The following is an 18425-nucleotide window of genomic DNA, read 5'->3' on the forward strand; positions in this document are numbered from 1 at the left end:
TAGAAATGTGTATACGTATTGTTTACTACTAAGCTAAAACAGCGTAGATGCTAAGCCTATCTTACCGTCATTAAACTTCATAATCATTGTTGAAAGAATGGAAAGCAAATCAACCAATGAACGAGCGATAAAATTTATTTTTAATAAATTACGAGAAAGCTCGTTTTCCCATTGGCTAACGGCGTTCAGCCTTTTGTCTGTGAATTTCCAAATTGAAACTGAGCTTAAGAAGCTTCTTCTCCTGTGACAAAGAAACGACCAACTATCAAACGAGACTAAGAAATAACACGTTTAAGAAGAAGCAAACGAATATTTATCTGCTTTATCAAAGTCGTTTTTTCCCTAGCCTAACAAATGAAGAGTCTCAAAGTAGTGACCCTCCATTTGATGGAAGGACATAACCAAACTTCTTTCGCAATTGATCGAATAGAGGTTGAGAGTGATCGAGAATTAAAAGTGTTGGAGGTAAAATTTGTGGCAGTGTAGCGGATACTGTAGACTATAGCACTAAGGGGTGTATAAATTTTTACTCCATTCCTTTTCTTTGGCTTACTATAGGAGTTTGATTAAATACAAAAAGAAATTATATATCAAAAAAGTTATAAAATTTAAATTAAAATGAACAAAAATAAGATTCATTTAAATCTTAAATAAGATTTATATATTAAATAAAACTTAAATATTTAAATAAAGTGTTTAAAATACTAAATATTTAAAAAACATGGGAATCTTTAAAGTAAAAAAAAAAGCAGGCCGTGAAGACAGCAGCAAGGCCACATTTGCGCTGTAGATTCATTCCTAAAAGCTTCATTCCCCTATTTCAACAGCTTTTTCAGTTAGTAAAAAGCCACCGGGCCAGAGACACACATTCAAAAAAAATGTAGGGGGGCACGGATTTGTCTTCTTTTTTTAATTAGGATAAAAAAAAGTGTCAAATTTTTTGACAATTCTAAAAATCGTGATCTCTTTAATGGTACAAAAAAAATCGAAATCTAGAAGGGCAATTACTTCCCTGCCCCCTCCCCCCCTTGGTGACCCTGCACTGAGCTGGGATTTTACCTCTTACTGGTCTGCAGATCTATTGCTTAGTTCTCATTCAAATAGCTTAACCACTTCCCGTCCTAGCCGAGTGGATTGATGCGCTGGATTTAGGATTCTTTGTCCGAGAGGGAGAGGGTTCAAATCTTAGTGTATCCAATTATTTAGTTTGAGACGGGGGTCAGTGCCATGACTCTGTAAGCTCAGCAGGAGTCAACCCAGCTCTAAATGTGTACCTGGAGAAATCTGGAGAAGGTAAACGGCAAGGGTGTGCGAAAGCACAGGATGATGGTCCCCAACCCCCCGTTGCACCTTCTGGCTGAAGGGCCAATAAACGGAGATCAGCACCGCCGGTAGGGACTGTAAAGTCCAATGCCGTATTCTTTACCTTTACATTTACTTCCCAAATAGCTGTCATACAAGACTTTTACCGATTATTTTAGGCCTTTAAGACGCTAAAAAATAATAAGCTCATTGTCGATCACCAAACTAGGACTAAACCTTGTTTTATCTGGTACTATCCTGTTGTCAGGATAAACAAATAGGTATGTACTTAATTTGAACGCTTTTGCCAAAAAAGAAAGACAAATTTGTTTTTTGCCATTTGAGTTTGACTAAACATTAAAGTAAGTAGTATCGGAAAGCGAGGATTTACAGCTTGATATATAAGCGATTTTTTGTATTTATTAGGGGAAATCATACCAGGCATTTCCTCTTCTTTCGCTTTTTTCAACATCTTCTCAACTTCAGAGCCGATGGAAACTTCACCTTCACCTTTTTTGCCCAAATGAGCACTTTCCTTTTGTTCATGTTGAAGATCTTCTTCAGCCCATCTTACCGAGTAATGACGCCCAAGAGGGGGCAATGATGCACATAATTCTTCATCATCTTTATGCATTGCCAAAATGTCGTCCAAAGTCTAAAAACAAATTTGCATATATTTAAAAGTATGGAGGTGTGATGTCAAATCCTGTCCAAAATCAAGACACATCAAAGTAACAAAAAACCGAAACAATATCAAATAAAAAATAAAACATCAGTTGATGATTGTGACAAAACCTGGTCATATATAGCTTTTTCTGTGGTGATTGAAAAGTGGTTTCTATAAAATATCCTCAGTTATTTTTTACAATTTCTAGACCATTAAAGAGCAGAAAATAACTGTTACCTTTTGTATTAGACTATATGTGAATGAACTGTTGAAAACTAAAACGCTGTCACCTTGATTGACCTTCAACCATTACCACTGTTTAACTGTTTTTTTGAATATTTGACAGAAAAATGTTGCCAAATAATTGTTTTCTTTTGAGTTGGAAGTTGGATGTATCGGCCCATTTGCTGCTGCAGCGTTGTAAGTTTTTGGCTGTTCCCGAAAATAATGCCACTAAAGTCAAATCAACCAAGGGAAAGGCAAGCCTTTCTAATTCAATTGCACCATCAAAAAACAGTCTTCGTTAGGAATTGGCCGAATTAGAGATAAAGTGAACAGCACTGAAATAGCTGTGGCCTCTAAGTGTAGCGCTGAAGAAACAAAAGAGACAGTGCAGGTGGAGGTTCAGGTCATGAGTTCAGGTTTTCATCAGTGACTGGTAGCAGAAGTGCGCCAAATTATAGGCGTAGAGAGAGACAGATAATGACACAAAAACAACCTAGTAGTTTATTTAATAAAATAATACAGTTTTTGCTGCTGTCAAAAAGTTCCTCACTAATCAATACAGAATTTCCTGTGGTCCAATAACTTACCTTAGGTGTGTAAGTACTGGACCTGGTGCGTTCAATAATAATTCCCCGCCATTCGTGTTCACTGTATAATTTCTCCAAATCAAGAAGAAAATGCTGCAAGAATCCTTTACACAAAAAGGAACAGAACAATCCTGTCATGATCGTTCTAAACAGGATCATGAAAAACACAGACAGCTTGTGGAATAACAGCGGGTTGCAGCAGGCGAGAAAAAATCTTGCCATTCGTGACTTTAAAATCGTTTCAAAAAACAAGGCAGGCGGTAAGGATCAAACACGGTCAGCAAGTCTAGATTTTTCTGTTCTTTAATTTAATGTTGACCTAACCGAAGTCTGTTTTAATTAAGTAGCAGCGGACTAGATAAATCTCTTATTAAGGTCCCAGGATACGGTAGTGTTTCCAACTTACCCTCAACTAACTGTAGACGCGGAAATATGCTGCACGATTCATCCCGTAAACATTTTTAATAGTTTGGCCTTTGTTGAGGCTAAATGGTTTGATCTTTCTGATAATGAAAATGATACTACAGCAAGTGGGCTGCATTTATAGGATTTTTTCCACTACTGGCTTCATAGAGATGGGACGGGTGCTTGCAACTATGCAAGTCATCCGCATGTTAAGCCTCATGGCAGGTGACTTTAATTTCCCTGGCCTAGTTTAGAAGGAAGGCTTCCAATATGGATCAACACTAACAGATAAAGGCTCTTACAGTTTGTTTACTGAGTGTCTTCATAATTTATATGTATACGTGACAATTGATCAACCGACAAGACAACGTTTATCTCAGAAATTGACACTCTTGGACTTATTATTTGTCCAAAATAAGGAACAACTCCAGAGGATTAGTTACATGCATCCTCTTGGAAACGGTGACTACAATGTAATAGAAGTAATTTTAGTCTTTCATATGATAACGAACGAGTACAGATAACGATCATTCACTGATTACGAGGCGATCAGAAGAGAATTAAGTGATGTTGACTGGAAGCAATTACTTTGGGGGATTATGGACGATCGATGGAATAATTCAAGGAGTCAGTTAACTGTGCTACAAAAGAAACACACGTCAGTTAAAATAATTCAAGAGCCAAAAAACATTACGCTAAATGACCTCACAAATATGCAAAGAGAGAAACAAAAAGAATCGTTGTTGTAAATGTACTTCCAAAAAAAAACAAAGACGTTTACAAGAAGTTTGCTAGGGCTCGAAATAAACTACGAAACCTTACTACAACAAATTTATACAAATTTTTAGTAAAAGCTTGCTATTAACAGTATAAAAAACAAATTAGTTTCGGAATTGTGTATCCAGCCAGAGTTTCCGAAGAAGATCGATAGATGTTTTACAATCATCAGAAGGGGACGAAGAAAGGGACCCACGAAACATATCATAACAGCTCAATGAATTGGCATCCGTTTTACTATTGAGCCTGATTGACATATACCACCTACTCCGTATTATAACATAGCCAGCCCAATGTCAACTATATTGGTATCACCGCAAACAGTCCATAAGCGATTAGAGGCCCTGGATACCAATAAGTCTTCCGTCACAACAATATTCACCCGAGGTTGTAGAAAAACCTTGCTAAAGAGATTGCTTACCCTCTGTTCACATCCTCCAAAAATCCCTTGAACTCAAGAAAACACCATCAGAATGGAAAGAGACACGTATAAAACTAATGTTCAAAAAAGAGGATCGTGCAAAGGGCGAGAACTATCGCTCTAACGTCCAACGTTAAGTCTAACGTCTGCCATAACCAAGACTCTAGAGCCTTTTTTTCAAATTCTGGCCTGGCAAAACCTGGCCAATTACCTTAACAACAATATTTTATCCCCCTACCAGTACCGTTTCCTCCCAGGAAAATCGGGTCAGACTAACCTTCCTGAGACATACAACTTTGTCACCAGTCTTCTTGACAACAGTATCCCAGTGGACCTGATTCTTCTAGACCTGGCTAAGGGTTTTGACAAGATCCGTTATAAACAGCTCAATTTGAAACTTAAAGCAATGGGTATCCACACAGATGTTGTCGAGTGGACAATAGATTTTCTCTTAAACCGTACACATCAAGTTTGACTCTTCACCTGTAACGTTAAAGTTTTCTTAAGTCACCTCAAGTTTTCTTGAGGTGATCAGTGGTGTATTACAGGGTAGAGTACTAGACCCTGCTCTATTTCTCATTTATATAAGTGGCATGATATATGAAACAGAAAGCAATATTACTCTTTTTTCTGACGATTTAAAAATGTTCGGTCCTGCTAACAGATTTAGTACACAATCAAAATTATCCAAAATTCAAGCATGGAATTCAACGTATCCGAATTTAGTGTCTATCATTTTCGCAACCGTAATCCCCGTAATTCGTAAACCATGTTCCATTCCGAGTCAGAACCTGACATTTTACTGAAAATCCGGTGGGGTGAAAGGAACCTAAAAGTTCACGTTGATGAACAATAGAAATTCCATGAGCCCTGGCAGCGAGTGGTATCAAAGGCTAATTCTAGTCCCGGTCTAGTTAAAAGTACTATTTTAAGCCGTTCACAGGAATTCTTTATAAAGCCCTACAAAGCAATTGTGAGACCTATTCAGGACTTTGTTGCTTGTCTTACCTCTCCTTCTTACAAGTATGATACAACATTAGTCGAAGGAGTTCAGAGACGCACAACCAGGTGTATAACAGATCAAGGCTGGAAAAAATTAAAATTCCAACTCTAGCATCCCGACCCCACCACGGCGACAAAATCTTAACCCAAAAATATCTTGGCCAACCGAAAAATAATCTTTTTGAACCAACTATTACAACCCAGCAAACAGGACATTCAAAAAAGCTTCCTAAGCAGACTGTGAATACCAGGATAAGCAAACCTTGTTACTGAACAAAGGATTAATGACTGGAATCGACTCAGTGAAGGCACGATAACTGTTCCAACTGCAGCATCATTCAAATCAAAACTGGATGTGGAATGGAGCAATAAACCATGGAATATGAATGATATTCCCCATTCAACTCAACAAATAATACATTGATATAATTACGCAGGGATGACTGAAATATGACTGGAATATGAATGAGATTCCCCATTCCACTCAATAAACGATTGATTGATATAATTACGCAGGGATGATTGGAATATGCCTGGAATATGAATGAGATTCCCCATTTCACGCAAAAAACAACTGATCGATATAATTACGCAGGGATGACTGGAATATGAATGAGATTCCCCATTTCACTCAACAAACAATTGATTGACATAATTACGCAGGGATGACTGGAAAATGACTGGAATATGAATGAGATTCCCCATTCCACTCAACAAACAATTCATTGATATAATTACGCAAGGAAAGTGTCTTATTGGGAGGCTGATGCTGTTTGTCATAACCAACCATCTTGTATACTCTCACCGAAGACGATGCTATGCGGCGGTGTTAGATGTAAACCACTAGAGATAGACTCTCAATGGGTTCCTCAATTTCATCTCTCCTATAAACATCCCATTTGGTGTGTCACTGGGCCCTCAAAAAAGTAACATTTTTTTTTTTTGTGTGTTATTAATCATCAGCACAGAGCTGAACAGATCCAGCATGGAACTTAATATCTCCGAACAGCGAACTAAAGTAACTAATTAAGGTAATAAAAATAACAACAAGTAGATAAAAGGTTTTTTGAGAAATTAGTGCTAGAGAATTTATACATTCAATGTTCTTGCAATTTTTTGGTACTGTATCAAAAAGAAATGATATCACAGAAACTAAATCAACAACAAAACAGCCCATAACAAAAGCTAAAAAAGAATGTTCCCCAAAAAGACAAAAATTTTATAAAAAGTTGAATCTAATCCCTCTTTTTTCTTAAAAAAAATAGCAATTTAGGAAGTGTTGGCGAACTACGAGGAGAACAGAATGGTGAAAAAAGTATGGGTAGAATTCAAGATGAGGGGTTTTTTCCTATTTTGGAAAATAGTTGAGCTATGTGACACTCTCGGGAATGTTTCCAGAGCCTACGCTGCGCCCCGAAAGGTATGTTGAAGCATCCCCCTCCATCCCTCCCTAAGGCACTATCCGCTGATGAACTTGTATAAACTTTGTGTTGCAAAAACGAAAATCCCATAAGTACATCTACAGCACATACAAGGCCCAAGCAAAGTTAATCGGCAAGAATAGGTCACGCACCTTGCCAGTAACTCTGGCGTGTGCAATCTAGCATACACCAACAGTGAAGAAATTTCCCCCTGAGGAATATGAAGAATCTCGGCCATACGGTGCACTTTTGTGATCCGACCTCCAACCCCCCCCCCCCCCTCAAGAGAAAGCCTCTTATACCCATTTCTATAAGAGTTGGACATGTGTACAATATGTTCAAACTCACATCTGCACATAGAAGGGAATCTAGGAGCCTGGGCGGGCAGACGGCTATTTTAATTAACTTAATTTATTGGGTTTATTTGTAAATTCGGGTATATTACGAGGCCGTTATATCATGTGTGGTCCATTAAAATCCCCCATGAGATTAGTCCAAAGGCCCTCCACAACCCCCAGTAAAATTGGAAAATATCGACTGTAAATTGAAGTCACCCATGTGTGCTTTATCAATACCAATACCTAACAAAGACTGGAAATCGGAGCACATAGGGGGAATGCTAGTTTAGTTTCAGGAATTTAATTGATTTGGCTTATTTATTCGTCTATTTGGCTATTCTATTTGGCTTTACTTTCATATCATCTTCTGTGATTGGTGCACAGTACGGTAAATAAGCCAATTGATTTGGCTTATTTATTCGTGTATTATTCGTGTATATTCGTGTATATTTATTTATGTATCTTTTAAACTCTAGAGGAGGGATTGACCCTTTTTCAATTTTTCAACGATTTTTCAATTATCATCTTCGGTGATTGGTGCACAGTACGGTAAATAAGCCAATTGATTTGGCTTATTTATTCGTGTATTATTCGTGTATATTCGTGTATATTTATTTATGTATCTTTTAAACTCTAGAGGAGGGATTGACCCTTTTTCAATTTTTCAACGATTTTTCAATTATCATCTTCGGTGATTGGTGCACAGTACGGTAAATAAGCCAATTGATTTGGCTTATTTATTCGTCTATTTTATTTGGCCTTACTTTCATATCATCTTCAGTGATTGGTGCACAGTAGGGTTCAATAGATGCCCAAAATTTGTTTGGGAAATCCTGTTTTGGATTTGGCTGCCGAACAAGGTCAAGCTGGGGTAGCATAAGATCTTCATTCTCCACTTCCGCATCTGATATTGGAGACGTAACAGGATGAGACTGAAAAAAAAACGAAAATACCGTTTAGCAGAAAACAGGGTTAAAAAGTTCAAGTTAAGCAAGCATCCATGATGCAACCTGTAATCCAAAAAGGGAACCAATTATGAGTTACAAAGCATTAAGATATCATTCAGAAAAAAAATGATATAGAGTTTATTTTAGTGTAATACTTTTCGTAGAGTACGATGGGACTAAAAAAAAAGAAAACAAACACACAAGTAAATAGAAAACAGGGCTGAAAAAGTTCAAACTAAAGCAGAATACATGACTTAACCTGCAGTCCAGAATTGTAACCAATAATAAGTTATAAAATACTAAGCTGCCATTCAGAAAAACAAATTGGCACAGAATATTATTTTAGTATCTTTTAGGAGAGTATGTTTTCGTTATAAATAATGTGTTGTATTTAGAATTAACCATTGGCATTTCAATATAAAGCTCAATGCCAAATAGCTACAGGTTTGGTGCAAAAATTTCAATCTGTATTAATAGAGGCTTGCTTAAACCAGAATCCCGTAACTATTTTCAATCTGTGAAGACTGGAAAACTAAAGCAGGCTAGAGGCCCCTCCGAGACCCCTTCCTCCAAATGTCAATATATTAGTAGAAAGGTTTGGATGCTACATCTTATTCGAACCATAGCCACGGAAGCATTTCCATCTTGCCTGACTGAAGGGCCAAAATTAACCCATGGCCTCTTTAACAACATTTCGCTTTAACGCCACTACCATAATTTTTAGTAATAATAAGTATAAGAAAAAATGAATCTTTATAAAACCCGTTTTCAAAATGGACTAAAAAGTGGAAACTATTGTTGTTTTTTCAAGAATCGGTGAATATAAGTGAAAAGGTGCCCTTTTTGGGTACCAAGGGCCCTAAACGGACTGGGCTTTAGATAACAGATGTCAATGCAAAGCCCAGTCCGTAAAATGGATGTTATGTAAAGTCCAGTCCGTGTCAGTGTCATGTTTTACATAACATAGGCTAGATGTCAGTGTTTTAAATAACACAGATGTCAAATCGATATTAGTTATAACACATAAATGGAAAAAGTTGGTGAGTTGAGGAAACCAAGTTTAAAAGATCAAGCCATGTAGGGCCCAGTTCGTTTTGCGCCCCTCATTTACACTCATACATACATTCTCAAAAAAAATCATTTCTACTTTTAAGTCAAACTTGAAAACAAACTTTAATTTTTTAGCCCTCTAATGCCCTCTTATTCTTCCTACCACCAACTCTTAAGAAGAAACAAAAGGATGTCGCACCTTTTTTCAAACAGAATTCTGCAAGGATTTTCAATCTGTGTGGTTAGTAAGATAAAGTTGGTTCTTCGACCTCCCCTCCCCCCCCTTTATAAGCGCTCCTTGTTTATTTATTTTTTTTTGCCGAAAAGCAGGTATGTTGCAACTTGTTTGAAGCAAGATCATACAATGATTTTAAATCTATATTCTCGTAACATCTTTGAGTTGTAGAAAAATGCTCCGTTTTTGAATCGTTTCTTAGGCTAGCATGATTTTCGGACAAAACTAAAAAAAGGTGCTTAAGCTCACAAAGGTGGATTGGCTTGTCTTTGAAGCAGCTGAAATTGCAATAATCTGTTGTGTTGTGTCTTTTAGGAAACTAAATTCAAACCTATTTCTCTAAAAGAAACAATTCGCCCCCCTAAAAATAAATGAGATTGCCTAAATTACGGTTTCTTCAAAGAAAAGCTAGTCCATTTTTTTAGTTTTGTATTTACTCTGTGTTCTGTTATACTAAAATAACCTGATGATGACATGGAAAATGACTGGTCAAAAATATTACTTAATTGAAGACGCCTGAATATCCATAGCTGCAAATAAACACCTTCTTCTACTTAATTATAACTTCAATTTCAAATTGCCACCTGCTTGCTTGAACGAAGCTCTCAAATCGAATTAAGAAACATGGTTCGAAGAAACGAAGGCTACTTCAGTCATTCCTCCCTGGTATAGAATATTAAAGTCACTTAAACTCACCTACTGTAGACTCTGGTTCAAGAAAAAACAAACACCTACCTGTTTGGCTCCAGGCGAGCATTATAGTAGCTTTCCGAAATGTGATACCAGATTCAGCAATCGGGTCAGAGGTCCACGCTTTCCAAACATACAACTAAAATCAGATCCCAGCCACTTTCTTGCAAATAAACTGAAATCGGGGGCACAAAAAAATAGGACAAAACAAAAGTGTTAATCCCATGATACTAAAAGCGGATACCATTTTTTAAATCAATTGTTGACTGTTGTTTATTTCTATCTAGCTTAACACTAGCATCCAGAGTCATTTTCCATTTCTAGAATTTTCAATATAAAGAAATTTAATCAAATATTTGAGAAGTTTACTTAAATTGAAAAATGAAAATACATTTTATAAGACACAACTTATACATTGAAATTTGGCATGCATTACACATTTCAGCTACTTGTCGTTTTTGAGATGAGAAGGAAGAGAGAAGGGGGGGATGAATAGAGCTAAAATATTGGGGTATCAGCTCAATCAGCAAAATCGAAAATTATTTTCGTACGACAACATTAACAAAAAACATAACTTCGTGCAGAGATAGAAAAAATTCAATGGCAAAATCTTCTATACGGGAGATATTGTATTCAGGGAGATCCTAATAATTTGTAATGTAACTCACAGAGGGGGAGGGGAGTCAAATGTTAAGAGTCAAATAAGACTTTTTGCCCCGAGTATCATAATACTTGGGCTAAAGTTCCCCAGAGTACGTGTTTGACTGATTTATCCTAATTTCTATAATTTAAAAACCAAACCTTTAACTTTGCAGTTTTACTAGTTGACGCAGGAGTGGGTGACTCGGTGGGAGGTAGCTTTTGCTCCTTTGGTTTCTTAGTTACAGGGGATCCTTCTACTCCTTTTCTTTTTGCTGGACTTTTTGGCTAAAAAACAGTAGACTAATATTTCAATGTCATCAACTTTTTTTTAACTATCTGCTCTTCCAAACAGTCCAAACAAAAAGCTTCGCAATAGAACACAGGACCCTAAAACATTTTCCTTTTTTTTTCATACACCTGTTATCTCAGTTTTTTAAAGTCATAAACAAATTAAGAGCAAAAAAAAAAGTTTTGAGTAATAACATCTTGGATCTATTAGGTTACTCATATCATATATAGCCTGAATAAATAATTCGGGCTTCTGCACGCTTGCACTTCACCGAAAAAGTAAAATAGTTCTGATGGTTGAACCTTTTAACTCCATTTTGTGGCTCATCTGCTATTTTACCTGGTTTTCGAAAAGCCTAGAAATAATAACTTGCAACAATGGATGCCTGAGATATGCCAAAATTTTTTTTATATTTTTTCCAAACACTACCTGCATTGGAAATGTAAAATCAAAACACCCTAAGGGCAAAAATCATGTTTATAGTAATTGCAGTTTAGATTACTCCGGCAATCTTGGCCTATCTTGATTAGTAAATCTTGACTACCTCTTCACTGAAAGAGAAAATATTTTGAATGAAAAAAAGCTTTACTTCTTCCCTTTTTGCTGTGAATTTTTGCTAAAAAGTAAGTTCGTAACTTAAAATCGAGAGAACGGAACCACAGGACTTAGCACAATACAAGAATCACAATTTCTTCGCTTTTGGTTTGTCAAAGAATTAGCCCCAATTCTGATACATGTTGTATACGAAGATGTACGTCACATCATTTTCAACTGCAGAAACTATGAAAAAAGGGAAATACTAAGGAATTGCTGTGAGAAGGCATTTACAATGCGTTCTGTTTTGGGACATCACACCCCACCTCCTTGGGGTAGAAAAATAAGCACAAACTTATTAGGTAGATTCGTTAAGACTGCTGCTTTGGTTCATTCCCTTTAAGATTTTTTTTCTCACCCCCTATAAAATTTTATATTACAGTTATCCTATTTATTATTTTTCGTTTATATTATCAGCATTTTATCTGCTTATATTTTTGTACCTGGATGTATGCGACAGGTTATAACGTAAAATCGCAATATTTATTATAATTGTGGTGTACATATATTTCAATTGATGTATGGCAAAGTATAGTTGCATTATTTTGATTCCCGTTTTTCAGGGCAGAAAGTTGCTGCAAGTGAATAACCCCCAATCAATAGCAAGATAAGTGATTCATGATCAATTTCAGTGAATATTACCTTAAGTGACACCCAAGCAAGCTGGTGATTACAGAATACACAGAAAAATCGAGTAATAGGAACGCATATGACCTACTGGTCAAACGCTTCAAACCCCAAACAACAACAACAAAGATTTAGTCTCTCTCAGTACGAACATCATTTTAAATTCTCCATAAACCATATGTAAACCATATGTAAACCATATTTGTAAAAAAAATCTTTCAAAACCATTTTAGGAGAGGAAGGAAGTGGGGCTAAAAAAAAAACTAAAAAAACTAAAAAAGGCTAAAAAGCACCACAGCCGTTGGCCACTTTTGGCCCTTAAAACATACAAATGAGACGCTTAGACGATTCTTAGAGAATTTTCACTACCCTCCCCTTTTTGTCTGGTGTGACGTTCAAAATCTATAACTTTTATTGTGATGTCCGATGTTAAATTACCTTTACCTTATAATTCAATATAAAGACCCAACGGTTACTCAATATTTTAAGAAAATAAATAAAAAAGGTTTTATATAAAAGTAAAAAATTATTAGCACTTAAAGAGAAAAAACTACTATTTGGGTACGTTAGAGGAGGAGTGTTTGCGTCCCTTGAGGTGAAAAGGAAACCATTTACTTAAAAGACAAAGGGCTGGACACCCGAGATACTTTTTTTAACTGTAAATCCCGTCAAAATATGGAAAACGACAATTTTTAGGCATTTATTTTTTTAAATTGGGGAAAAGAGTTTTCAGATAAATCACAGGGGCATGTTCCCCTTCCCTCTGTTCCCCATAAAACGAGTCACGGGAGGTAATTATTTCATGTTTTCCTTACTGTATTTTAGAGTTTTTATATATAAAGTTTCTATAGTTATAGTTTTAAATTTTATAGGTTTTCTACAGTCTTAACCTACCCTTAACTTCTTTTCTGTTCACAAGATGAAAGAGCATTAAGATTTTGTAATTAACTCCAGATCAAAGTGTTTTAAACGTCACAACCACTTGGTTTATCCAGTCAATTATAGAGAGAGTTCAACACACTGCAATAGAAACTGTCACATAACAAAGGTAGTTCATAGAGTAAAAGACACTCCTGGGGCAGACATTAAGTACACAGGCTATGTTCTCATGGATATTCCTTAGAAAATGTGAATTATTTTCCCTAAATGACTAAACCAAATTATATCCTTCGAATTACGAATCAGATTGTAGAATTCTCACAGGAACCATCAACACTAATTAATTTGTTTTAATGTTTGAGTAAGACGGGGTGTAGGGGGGGGGGCATAATATATTTTTCAAAACCTAAGGAGTTTACTTTTAAAAGAAAATACCAAAAACAAGTATTTTCAGAAGGGGGAGAAAAAATCCAGAGGTAAAAATGTCCCCTGCCCCACCCCCTAATTGACGCCATTGATTATACAGATTTTTTATGCTAACAGAATAGATCATTAGGTTAGGGACTTTGCGTAATACCCATGGTATCCATCAACGCTGACTGATGTATTGTGTGAGTGACTAGTGTTTGTTTTATACTTTAATAAAGACCATTGTTTTTTTTTGTTTTTTTTATCTTTTTTTTTAATTGCATTAACTAATTTAGCTTCTGAATGGCAAAGCATATACATAGGAATAAGGCAGTCGATCCTTTACTGACTGGCCCCATTTTACTGACCCCTACCTGAATATTTTTCTTTAGTTTCAGAGTTTAAACATTTCACTTCAGACACGATGGGTACATTTCTGAGTGGCACCTATTTAAAAAAATCCCTCAAATGCAAGACAGAAATAAACTTCCAAAATTTGTCCCAGTTTTTGGCTGTTTTTTAATTGGCTAATTTTTGGCACATTGATGATCCCTCCTTTATCATATTATTAAATAAAAAAAAACAAGTTTAAAAAAAAACAAGTATGTTAACATTGGGTAAAGTTCATAACTTTCAGCCCTCCCTCTGGGGACTTTGGGGGATTCAGTCATTGTAAAAGACATAGTTATCATATTTTCGACCATACTGAACAAAATGGCTATCTCAAAATTTTGATTGGGTGACTTTGGTTCAAAAATGAGCGTGGGAGGGGGCCTAGTTGCCCTCCTTTTTTTGGTCACTTAAAAAGAGCACTAGAACTTTTAATTTTTGTTCAAATGAGCCCTCCTACGATATTCTTGGACCACTGGGTGGATACAATCACCTCTGGAAAAAAAACAACAAATATACACACATCCATGATCTTTCTTCTGGCAAAAAATGCAAAATTCCACATTTTTGTAGATATGAGCTTGAAACCTCTACAGTAGAGTTCTCTGATACGCCGAATATGATGGTTTGATTTTCATTAAGGTTCTATAACTTTTAGGGGGTATTTCCCCCTTTTTTCGAAAATCAGTCAAATTTTCTCAGGTGCGTAACTTTTGGTGGTTAGGACTAAACTTGATAAAACTTATATATTTAAAATCAGCATTAAAATCTGATTCTTTTGATGTATCTATTGGTATCCAAAACCCGTTTTCTAGAGTTTCGGTTACCATTGAGCCGGGTCGCTCCTTACTTATAGTTCATTACCACGAGCTGTTTGAAATAAAAAAAATAAGTTTTTTTCAACTTAAAACGAACAGAAATTATTTCGTATATGAAAGGGGCGGTCCCCTCCTCAGCGCCTCGCTCTTTGCGCTAAAGTTTTTTATTGTTCTAAAAAAATAAAGTTATGAGGCAGAGTCAAAGTTTAACGTAAAGAGCCAGGCGCTGAGGAGGGGACCGCCCCTTTCATATATGGAATAATTTCTGTTCGTTTTAAGTTTCAATGTCGCTCCTTACTTTCAGTTGAAATTTTTTTTTTTTTTTTTATTTCATTTATGAACGTTTTTGAATTAATGCAGCTTTGATTTTGGCTCACCGTGCAAGAATAATTAAAACAAAATTTGAATATTAATTTTACTTTTTTTTGGCTAAATGGCTTTCTCGAAATTTTGTTCTGACGTAACTCACGAATCAACTTACGTAACGAACTTCTATATTCGTATGTTTTTATGACGTATATTAGGGAGTTTGCCCCCCTAGTCCATTCCTCACTCTTTACGCTAAAGTTCGAATTTTGTTCGAATCACAAACCCCCTGAATCACAAAGGCCGGTTAATTAGAATAGATAGCTCTTTTGAAAGCACTAAAAAAAACTTTAGCGTATAGAGTGAGGTATTGACTATTGGGCGAACCAACTCATATACGTAATAATTTCTGTTCGTTTTAAGTTTTAATGTTGCTCCTTACTTTCAGATGAAAAAACTTGTTTGTTTTTTTAATTTCTTTTTGTTTTTTGAATAATGCTGGGAAATCCGGCACCCCAATGATAGAAATGTCCCTTCCCCCAAGGAAAAATCCTCCCCTGTAACCCCCTCCCCTTCCCACCAGAAAAAATCCCTCCTGAAACCGTCTGTATACTTCCCATTTACCAATAATATATGTAAACAATGGGCAAAGTTCATAACTTGCAGCCCTTCCCCCTGGAACTGTGGGGCATTAAGTTAACCCCAAAGACATATTTATTAGATTTTCGGCTATGCTGAACATAACTGCTACCTCAAAATTTTTATTGGGTGACTTTGGGATAAAAATGAGCGTGGGAGGGGGCCAAGTTGCCCTCCAATTTTTTTGGTCACTTATAAACGGCACTTGAACTTTTAATTTCCGTTCGAATGAGCCCTTTCACAATATTCTAGGACTATTGGATCGATACGATCACCCCTGAAAAAAAAAATGAATAAAAATAAAAATTAAACACACATCCATGATCTTTCTTCTGGCAAAAAATACAAAATTCCACATTTCTGCAGATAGAAGCTTAAAACTTCTATAGTATGGTTCTCTGGTATTCTGAATCTGATGGTGTGATTTTCAGTAAAGTTCTATGACTTTTAGGGCTTGTTTCCCCCTTTTTGTCGAAAATAAGGCAAATTTTCTCAGGTGAGTAACTTTTGATGGGTAAAATTAAACTTGATGAAACTTATATATTTGAAATCAGCATAAAAACCTGATTCTTTTGATGTATCTATTGGTATCAAAACTCCGTTTTTTAGAGTTTTGGTTACTATTGAGCCGGGTCACTCCTTACAGTTTGTTCCCACGAACTGTTTGATTGGACTACTTTTTTATATAGCAATACTACAGAGCAATATTACATAAAACATGAAAGCAATGTTTATGTCAAAATGTAAGTTTTTCAAATCTCCAGTGTGCCAACTTTGCAATAACACTTACTTTTCTAATTTTAATAGGCCTTACTCCAAGTTATCTTTACTTAAAGTCAAAAACATATTTTACCAAATTTTAACCAACCATATTTTACCAACTATAACCTGCTATTTTACCTAAAATTTCTCCTTTTTAAAAGAACTTACTTTTACAGTATCTGCAGTACTACTAGTAGTGGCATCACTGGCAGCTAGATATTTACTCCTTAAAAGACTTGTAGTCAGCAGATTCTCAAGCTCCAACTGAATGTAGTGAAGCTCCTCGGGTGTCACAATCTCATCTACTGACCTTGAAGCAACTAGAAGAGGAATTTGCCATTAGGCACCAGTTCAAAAACAGACTTTATTAATCTATTTGATGGGTGCACATGTTACAACAACAACAAAAAAACTGAGAAATAGGGACAGTTCCCAAAAACCCCACTATATTATCAAACAACCAGAATCTGATTGAACTGATTTGACAGGTTGGAAGCAGATCAATAACCAAAACCGAAAATGGGCGCCTTTTCTACTAAAACTTATCTGTGAAAAATGGATCAATTACATTACTTGGGGTCACTCAAACTGTGGGGTGATTTAAACCCCAGAGGCATACTTATTCAGCTTTTTGACGTGTCTGAACAAAATGACTACAGTATCTAAAAATTCGAATAACATCGTAGGAGTCATAGGGGACCGGGTAGAATAAAAGGGCAGGGAGGGAGGCTGGTTACCCTCCAATCACTTTTGGCCCTTGAAAGGACACCAGAACTTTTAGTTTCTGATCAAATATGCCCGACCCCAATTTCCAACAACCATCCCTTCCATAGAAGTTACTGGCCCTTTTTGGGTCCTGTTTCAGGGAAACCAATATTATTAACTTTTTTATATTTCCTTCTGAATTGAGGTCTTCTTAGCCAAAGGAATCAAGGATATAAGTTTCAATACAGTGAAGGAAATATTTTTGGGACTCATTTTTCTTGGGGGGGGGGGGGAGGAGACTGTGCCCTGGAACTTGTTTCACATGAGGTTCCTCTGCCCCAAGGACTTACAGCTGCAATTTCCAAACTGATAAAGAACGAACAGTTCTTTGGTTCATTTCTAGACCTCCTTATTTCACAAAAATCTGTGATCTTTTGACCCAGAGAACAATCCATAAGGACCTTAACCTCATTGCATACCCAACATCAAAGAAGCCCACTTTTTCCATTATAAAAACCTATGCATAAATAATTGGCAATTTGCATTATTTCTGCTTGTCCTGGGGGTCATGCTGTCCATAGAGGTATATTTATTGAACTTTTGACTATTTTGACGAAAATATATATCTTAAAATTTTGATTCGAGGTCTTGGCGGGTTGCTGTTGAACAACCTCAGCTTAGGTCAGAGAATGTACTGCTGGTTACACCGAATTTGGGTCAATATCTTGAAAAATACATTTGCCTGGTTCATTTTGAGATTGAATTCTTTGCAGCAGGAGCTGGTGTTGTGGATGGTGCTCCCTAAGTAATTGAACTCCACGACTCTCTCAATGGTCTAGGTTTCATAGTGTAGTTGGAGTGAAAATCCAGAGTTGGCCATACTTTCCGTTTCGTTGGCATTGATTTCGAGGACGAAAGGTTCGGCAGCGTCTCTGACTTGGTTGAGTTATTGCTGAAGCTTTTCCTTGCACGTCTCTTGGAAACTGATAGCACCTGCAAAGTCACCATCTCCAAGTTTCTTATTTTCTAACTGAATTACATGGCAGCCACAGTTCCGAAAAACATAGTCGACAATGAGGACGAATAACAGCGGTGACATCACACAACCTTGTTTCACTCCTTTCATGATGTGGAAGTAATGGGTGCTACCGTCACTTATCTTCACACAATATTGTGTGTCTTTGTATAAAGCTTCGATGATTAGGACGTGCTTATCGGGGATCCCATAGTATTGGAGGACTCTCCAAAGTGTTTAGCAATCTACGAGTCGAAATCTTTCTCAAAGTCTAGGAAGACCAA

General features: G+C 36.4%; 1 protein-coding gene across 1 annotated transcript in view; it reads right to left on the bottom strand.

Annotated features, from left to right (window-relative positions):
* Ada3 (transcriptional adaptor 3) overlaps positions 1-18425 on the bottom strand; it is a 48212-nt gene that overhangs the window by 18607 nt on the left and 11180 nt on the right. Inside the window, exons 2-5 of the mRNA XM_089102257.1 lie at positions 16590-16741; positions 10869-10994; positions 7910-8077; positions 1741-1957 (exon numbers count right to left, since the gene is read on the bottom strand). Coding sequence (XP_088958383.1) covers positions 1741-1957; positions 7910-8077; positions 10869-10994; positions 16590-16741 — 663 coding nt within the window. The remainder of the gene's footprint in view (positions 1-1740; positions 1958-7909; positions 8078-10868; positions 10995-16589; positions 16742-18425) is intronic.

Source organism: Artemia sp. Qi Xiang Cuo, chromosome 16 (assembly GCF_049724085.1).
Source record: "Artemia sp. Qi Xiang Cuo chromosome 16, ASM4972408v1, whole genome shotgun sequence".
Lineage (NCBI taxonomy): Eukaryota > Metazoa > Arthropoda > Branchiopoda > Anostraca > Artemiidae > Artemia > Artemia sp. Qi Xiang Cuo.